This window comes from Lontra canadensis, unplaced genomic scaffold, assembly GCF_010015895.1.
Source record: "Lontra canadensis isolate GAN:19392208 unplaced genomic scaffold, GSC_riverotter_1.0 scaffold35, whole genome shotgun sequence".
NCBI lineage: Eukaryota > Metazoa > Chordata > Mammalia > Carnivora > Mustelidae > Lontra > Lontra canadensis.
In genome coordinates this window covers 17,471,872-17,480,385 of record NW_022631029.1, presented here as the reverse complement: position 1 = coordinate 17,480,385, position 8,514 = coordinate 17,471,872, and the positions used below count along the sequence as shown (strand labels likewise).

Below are 8,514 nucleotides of genomic sequence, written 5' to 3'. Positions count from 1 at the left end.
TACTTGAAATTTCTTTTAAGGCTGCTGACAAAATACAAAAATTCCTTGACACACCTGTCTTAAAAGAGATCACTGAACCAAAAGTATTAGTTTGATGTCTTATTTGAAATTGTGTGCGTGTATGTGTGTATAAATATATATATATATATATATATAGATAGATAGATATATATTAGTCAATTTTTACCCCAAATAATTGCTACATAGCTCATATAGATTAAGTGTTTAAATATGAAGTTAACTCCTAAATTTCAGAATAAATACATTATTTCCTGGGGGAAGTAGTTGTATTACTCTGTTGAATTAGCCTGGACTGGAGCCTATGGCTGCCATACCAGAGCCTGGTGATTCCATCAAGGGGAGGCTCCTGGGAATTTTAGATGACAGAAATATCGCCTGTGCACAGGAGTCAGTGTTGTATGGTTCTTGAGACTCCACTGTGGTTCACCTTGGACATTATTTTTGTTAACAAGTAGAATGAGACGATCTTGCTATGTTGGAGTAGGGGGATTTATGTTAGTGACTCGAGAATGCTGGTCCCCTTGTAGGTATACTTATGCAAAGCTAAGAATCCTGGAAAGAATTGCCAGAATAGGAATTAAAAATAAGATTTTATATGAAAGTACCCAACTTGATCCGGAAAGAAAACAAACCTATGGCAACAACACCAGTTGAGCAGTCTCAGGCATAGAAAACCCAAATGCAGCTCACGTGAGTCAGTGTGAACAAGACTGAGGTCAACTCTTCTACATGTTCTGTGTACCATGAGGCTTTCAATCAAGGAAATAAAATACATGTTAGTTTTAATCTTTAAAAATTCAGTCAATCAATCAATCAGGCAACCAGCCAATCAATAAGTCAACCAACCTACCTGGGGCTTTTGCCTCTAGCTAATAGGGTGGTCTATGAAAAACTAACACTTTTTCAAAAACAGTAGAGAAGCTAAATTAAAATCTGAAATGCCCTAATTTGAAGACATTAAAAAATGGCCGAGAAAACCAAGATTCCTAGAACAGAGGGAGCTATAAAGTGGTGAGGCAGCATTCCACAAGTTGCTTTTTGCTTAAGGGATCGCAATTTTTAGTGGGGGATGAAAGCTGAGAAATCAGACAAAAGATTGTGCCTGGGAGCAGAGAAGGCAGAAGATTTTTTGGCAATCTCATAAGGTATAAGAGACAAACATCGAATTTGAGGGATAGGGAAGTAGCTGAGAGTTGAGGGCATGAGACCTCAGAAGGAAGGCAGGTGCTAGATAATTATCCTGATCTTGGCAGACTCATCCCTGGAGGCATTTGCCTAATTTCTGTACTATGTAGGGTGTGGGACTAGGAAGCTAAGAAGCAAATCACTGAAAAGGCAAAGCGCTCACTGTGACAGTCTCTCATTGCTAAGGGTAAAACTATTGGGAGTTCAATATCCATGAAGGACAAGGGAGCCTGGTAAACACCAGAGGCTTTCAAACTGCAACCAAAAATGTGAGCAGAAGAGGCAGACCAAATCTTTCAAAATGTCAGTCAACTTTGAGTCAACTCAATCCCGAGTTGGATAAAGGCGACCCGACCCATCCCAGACTGCCTACTATAGTCTAGGATGAACCTTCTCTGGAGGAAGTTAACCTTCATCCAGTTTCCCTGTGACTTTTCAAACATAGTATCTGTAACTCAACTTAAAATCCAAGAAATAGGACTGGAAGGAATAAAAGAAAATGAATTTCTGATGTTATCATAGTTGCACTTTAGCTAATTAGGAGCAGCTGATAAGGCCATGACACTCAGGTTCTCCATGGTCCCTGGTGCTCTCTCTTCTTTTACTCCTGGTTTCATCCCTTAAATTACCTTTCTTAGGCTGTAGACATTTGGATTTGCAACTCTGCTTTATAGTAAGGAGTATGTCTGTTTTTTCTTGGATGTTTGGTGTTCCAGCCACCACTGTATGGATTTGCACACAAAGGGTTTAGTCATGTTGCCAGCAATCTGACTTTTGGATGATATTCATTTAATTATTTTTGAAGAATGGCTATTATAGTGTTAAGTTTTCTCTTTTGTATAGGAGGATGAGTAGAGGGATTGTGGGGTGAATCTTGATATAAACAGAAATGCTTGATTTTTATTTACTTTTTGCTTTGAAGTTTGCTAGTTTTTGGTGATGTCAACTCTGTGTCTTTGTCTTTGATCTCTTTCTTGCCCCCCCACAAAAGAAAAATAAAAAATAAAAACAAAAAACAACAAAACCCTCATTGAGTGCTTACAGGGGAGAAATAAGAAAAACAAGTTCAGGCAGGCTTAAATAAAATTACAGTTGGCCCAGTGAGTGGCTTCTTAGGAATGTGCAGTGTGCATTTTTGACATCAACTGCTCACATCTCTCTCAAATGACAAAGATCAGGAATGAGATAGGCCTTTGTAAACCAGAGTCAGCTTGCTCTCTGTTCCAAGTGAAGACCCATTGCTTTAAGTTTTTCTTTTTCTTTCTCTGTCTCTTTCCCTCTCCTCCTCCCTCCCTCCCTCTCTTTCTCTCTCCCTCCCTCTCTTCCTTCCCTTCCCTTCCCTTTCCTTTTGTTTCCTTTCCTTTCCTGTCTTTCCTTTCTCTCTCCCTCTCCTTCCTCTGCTCCCTTTCTCTCTTTCCTTTCTCTCTCTCCCTCTCCTCTCTCTCCACCCTCTCCTCCCTCTCCTCCCTCTCTTTCCTTCCTTCCTTCCTTCCTGAAGAGGATAGCCTCCCATTTTAGCAGTATGGTTTCTTTGAAGACCAAATGCTTCTTACAAGACTGCAGACTGAAATAATCTAAGAACAGAATTTTAGATGCAGAATGAGTGATAAAATTTACCTCAATGCTTTGGTATCACAGTGGCCTAGAGTGATATTCAAACTGTGGTCCTCAGACTAGCATTTGGTATCCCCTGTGGGCTTATTAGGAATGCAAACTCATGGGCCCCATCCAGACCCAGAGAATCAGAACCTTTGGAGGTGGGGCTCAGGAAATTATGTTAGAACAAGCTGTCAAAGGTACACTTAAGTACATTAGTATTTGAGAACCACTGCTGTAGTGTATGGATAGTAATTCATATAGAGTCAATAGGCAGTGCCTGTGGTGAGGACCTTGGGGCCACATCAAGAAAACATTGCACTGTTCATTTATTCATCTTCAAATATAATATAGTTAGGGTCTTTGGGCAGTTTTTCCTTGGCCAGAAAATCATGATCTACCTTTCATGCTAGAAGGATTTTTTTTAAAGACAGTTGGGTAAGATCTTCCCTTTTCTATAGACCTTTCCTCCTCTAACCAGCAGAAGTTCTCTTGATACTGTATAAAAGGTCTTTGTTAATGGGAAGATGAATTGAGATCCTCAGCTAGATGATAAAGCAATCAAACTTTGAGAAGAAATCTCTTCTCTTTGAACAAAGAGCAAATCATGTCCCTTTAAGAGGGACTGGAAGGAAAAATAACCTAAAATGATAGACCAGAATAATGGTACTTGGAAAAAAGAATCAACTTTCAGAAAGAAGATACATGGAACAGAAAGTTGAACTTTTAAAGGCATCTCTGTGCACATGATAAAATTATTATCTCTTTAATACTATTATATATAGATCTGTATTTCTCTATATATATTTCAAATATGAAGTGTTAAAGAAATTCTTGGTCTAAGACTTCCAGTATCCATTTGAAAATGGTTTGCTTATGTTAACCAGTTAGTATGTTGCTATATTTAAAAAAGCATCTATGTTGTGATCCCCATAAGTTGAGGGATTCCCCCGCCCCCCCCCACCTTGGCTATTCTATAAGGTTAAAAAAAAAACAAAAAACAGTTTTTCAAGGAGAAGTTTGAGATGATAAATTGTTTTAAAGATATTGTTATCTTCAGCCTACTCTTTAAATGATTTGGTGGAGTGGAGGTTCCTCTTGCTCCCAAGAAAGTACCTTCAAGAAGAGTATCTATTTCTATTGTGTAAGGATTGCTGGTCATTTTTAGTATAGTTTCATGAATTTTAGTACAGTTTCATGAATATCTGTCCTCTGTTGACACTTCATTAGCAGGCAAGTGGTTTGGTCAGACTTACTGGTAGCACAATCAAGAAGGAATCCAAAGAGGGAAAAGCTAAAGCTCATTCGTGATTCAACAAACATTAGTGAAATACTCAGGTTCTTTATGTGTAAGCTCAACCCCCCCTCTTTGTTCTTCTTCCTGCTCATCAAGTAAACACACTGATTCCATCTGGTTCTACCTTATTGGGCTTTGAAAGAATTTCGAGAACAAAACCATAAAACCAAAAGAAATGAACTTGCACCTTTTCAAGAAAGGATGACCTCTTGGAATTAGGTATCATGTTTAAGAGGTTCATGAAGTGTTGCTCTCGCTAGGTTGCAATTAAAGTAACAGAATAGTATCCTAGTGGAACCACCAAAGTACCTTAAGTGCTAAATATAATGTTTAGTATTGTCCTACATTATTTGTACTTAGCTCAGTTCCAAGTTGACCAACTAGAAAGAGTTGCCAGATAGTGTTTGTGTGACAGATTTAGCTTTAGTGAAAATATCCTGAAATGAGAAATTCTAGAGATTTGTTGCCTCATTGAATATTGGGGTTTTTTTTTTAAGAATATCCAGAGAAGAACTATAGATCTGTATAAATTTTGTTTATTTGTTCCTTTGCATTTGGAGATCCTTTGAGCTATAAAGTTTGGACTAGGAATTTGACATAAATGAATTTACATTTCTATGACTACAGGCAACTTTTTTATGCTTAGCTTCCTTGTGACGGGATAACAATAGCACATTTGTTATAGGACTGCTAAGAGAATGAAATGATAATGCAGGTAAAGTTCTGGGTACAGGACTTGGTACACAGTAAGTACTCAATATATGGTCTCTTATTATTTAGGATATTGTGTTATTTGGTATATGCTGAATTTGATATATCTAAATTTCTTTTTTTTTTTTTAAAGATTTTATTTATTTATTTGACAGACAGAGCTCACAAGTAGGCAGAGAGGCAGGCAGAGAGAGAAGAGGAAGCAGGCTCCCTGCAGAGCAGAGAGCCTGATGCAGGGCTTGATCCCAGGACCCTGGGATCATGACCTGAGCCGAAGACAGAGGCTTTAACCCACTGAGCCACCCAGGCACCCCTATATCTAAAATTTCTTATAAAAATTAGAATGGTGCTTGTATAAAAGGTGGCATTTATATATCCTCTTCCAAGTAGAGACAGGCAGCAGGACATTTGGAATGAAGTGACAGAAATGAAGCAAGCCCATGGGACAGCTGGGTGGCTCAGTCAGTTAAATGTCTGCCTTTGGTTCAGGTCATGGTCCCAGGGTCCTGGGATCATGTCCTGCATCAGGCTCCCTGCTCACTGGGGAGACTGCTTCTTCCTCTGCCTGCCAATCCCCTACTTGTGCTTTCTCTCTCTAATAAATAAAATCTTTAAAAAATTCTTCAAAAAAAAAAAAAAGAAATGAAACAGGCCCAATTTCTCCCTGATTGATAGAAAATCCAGTCTTGGGAGCTTCTGGCTGGGTGGATACCAATTGCTAGTCTGGAATTTAAATGGGGAGGAGAAGCAGACCCAGGACAGTGAGTGAGTTGTTCCTGGACCACTTAGAGAAGCTTAGGAACCATTTGGTTATTTAAGAAATTTTTTTACTGGTTTATGAATAATGGTCTTAATTCTGTTACTTCTCTAAAATGAGACTCAAGGGGCAAGGTCAAGTTGGAACCTTCAGAACTGTGACTGAGTATGAACGGTAGTACATCTGTAGATGCAAAGCAGGAGTGAGAGTAGCTTGGCAAGTAATAAGGAAGAATAAATGATTTAAATGTGATGGCAGGCAGTGTGAATATGAACATGGCTTCAGTGAATTAAGATCAGCATGGGAATCTCTTGCTCACAAAGCAGTGGGAGAAGGGGAGTACTTTTGAACAAACCCTGCTGTCTCTGGACTAGCCAATTTTTTCAGAGATGCTCTGTCATACTCTTTCCATTCTAAAAGACAATATATGCCCTTCAACCCTTCTGGGAGTATAAGATTTTTAAAGGAGAGGTTCTTGACATGCATGGGTCAGGAGACACATGATACCTGAAGGGAAGAGAATGCCATTTGGCATCTTATCAGGCTGCTCAGTGTTGGTTCTGGTGGTTAAGAAGAACAGAAGATGCACCTAGGGAAATCACCCAGACTTGGGGTGGGATCCCTCTGAGCACCCATCACCTGACACTGGTCCTTACAGCCCCCTATCTGAAACATAAAGAACAGAGTTCAGAAATGGATGTAAAAGGCCCTAGTTCAAATCTTTTAGCACAGGGAAATAGCCCAGAGTGGCTTCATATGCAGGGGGCCATATAGAAAGCACATGTGAGAGAAGGAAGAATTCCTGTCTTTGGGAATTTTGCAGGAACAGTTACCTAAATTACTTCATTAATGAGTGTATCCATAATTTATGTATTTGAGTACTTATTTTCTGCCAGGCAAGAGGCTGGATGCTAGGGATCCCATGGTTAAAACAACGTAGATCTTGATCCTTGTGGTGCTTATAACCCAGGATGAACACAGCCAGGCTAAACACCAGATGGGGCCAGCATGTATTGGTGATAAGGGGGAGAAGAGGAGATGATGTGAATAAAACTAAAGAATCAGGAAAAGGGGAGGAGGTGATCCTATAAACAGGTGGAGAAGGGGTGGGGTGAAGTGTAGGTAGAATAGCAAGTGTACAGGCAGGAAGGAATGGACATTCACCGTGCTTGGGGGCCTTCCAGGAAGAATTCAAAGGAGGAAAAACTTGTACATAAGAGACTAGATCAGAGGACATGAGGAGGTGCCGTGAGGCTCTCAGAGCGAGCACAGGTGAAAATAGGCTAAGAATGTACAGAATGAGGATAATTCTGGAAGCCAGGCCCAGGACCAGAGCCCATCTTCCCTCTAGCTACCCATGGCTTGCAAAAAGTACTACAGAAGCCCTTTTACTCAGATCCGTTATGACTTCTATTTGGTCAGCTGATTGAAACATTTGGTTGAAGCAATAAAAAGTGGCTTTAAAAATACAAAATAAATTTTAGAAAAGAGAAAAAAATTAAAATGCTACATAAAATTTTTAATTAACTTAGGACATTGAAGTGTGCCTGTTGGCCAATCCTTTGTTCAAGCTAGACCCTATTTAAATGTGAATTTGCTATTTGGAGTTTCAGCTCTACTTTTCTGTATAAATGATAGTCCTAATGCATTGGTTATAGTTTCTTCAAAGTAGAAAAAACCATGGACACTTGCAAAGCAATTACAAGCACGATTCTTTTGAAATTTTACCATGTTTTTTCCCCACCTTGTGAAGTTTCTTTTATCTAATATAAAGCCACTTATTCTCATGAGTTTGGACTTACCCTCCCAAGGAAACAGATCTCTCTCCTGCACTCATATTTCATCAATTTATATTATGCTTCTATCACGTGAACACGGTCACAAATACAATAGTCTTGAGAATGGGTATATAGATTCCTGGTTAAACATACAACTGAGCTGATGGAAATAGATGGTATAGTGTGGTGGGAAGAAGGTTAGGCAGCCAGCGTTCTGGGCACCGAGGACATCACTCATTCTGATTGAAAAGGAAATGGAGAGTTTGGGTTAATCAAGCTGTGTGATTAGTTGGTTATCAGCAAAAATGTTTCAATTTTCCTGCTGTCTTGGTAAAAGGGAGTTGATGATCAAGCACAATTTCTTTTAAATTTGAGTTGTAGAGTTTCCTAAATTAATATATGGTTAGCCTATGTACGTATGTTGGGTCTTTCTTAATTTTTTATAACTTCCATAATACTGTGACATATTATTCCAGGCAGTGATTGTTGAACTTCAAGTATGTAGGTATTTATCAATTCAAGTGACTAGTTGTGATTTTGGTGCAGAGGGTAGGAAATACCTTAAATTAAATCAGGCAAGCAGCTATTCATTTAATGCTTATTTATAAAATATATTTCGATGTAGACTTTCCCTGAATTTGGATATGGATCGTTTTGCATGAGCAACCCTCTGTCAAGTTGAGTAACGTGAATTTAAACTATCTTAGTCAGCTACCTGCACATTTTTTAATGTCCACTTAAGAGAATTTTTGCTGACCATCTACTATAGTCAGTGCACTGTGAGAATGAGGTACTGGGAGAGGAACAGATAGGATTAAAGACACAATCTCTGATCTCAGAAGCAATGATATGTTGGGAGATGGTGTGTGTATTCACAGAATCAAGCAAATAGGAGTCAAAATCTCAAAGCATGGTTGAGAAAAGGCTATAAATCTGGATTGGGGTGGTCAAAGAAGCATCATAGAGAAACTGAGGTTTTTTTTTTTTTTTCTTTTAAAATTTTGATACATTGAGAAAATTTGATTTTTGTTATCAAGAGCAAAATAGTACAGTAGTTAAAGCTGGCCTTGAGAACTGTGAAGATATGCATTCATATCTTGGCTCCACCACTTAGTACTTATGTACCCTTGGAAAAGACATCGTCTTGTGTCATAGTTGTTCACCTGTGA

The 8,514-nt window shown here is 38.8% G+C and overlaps 1 protein-coding gene across 1 annotated transcript; it reads left to right on the top strand.

Moving 5' to 3' along the window:
- The first annotated feature begins 243 nt into the window (after positions 1-243).
- Positions 244-675, top strand: LOC116874118 (cytochrome c oxidase assembly protein COX20, mitochondrial-like). Its single transcript, XM_032868538.1, has 2 exons — positions 244-344; positions 473-675. Exons 1-2 carry the CDS (start codon positions 323-325, stop codon positions 673-675), a joined length of 225 nt encoding a protein of 74 aa, XP_032724429.1. The 5' UTR covers positions 244-322.
- The last annotated feature ends 7,839 nt before the right edge of the window (positions 676-8,514 follow it).

Bases quoted from the DNA above. Each gene is read 5' to 3' on its own strand.
- LOC116874118 (XM_032868538.1), top strand. From the start codon at position 323: ATGGCTGCCATACCAGAGCCTG. The intron at 345-472 runs GTGATTCCATCA...TTTTGTTAACAA, and splicing joins GGCTGCCATACCAGAGCCTG to GTAGAATGAGACGATCTTGC.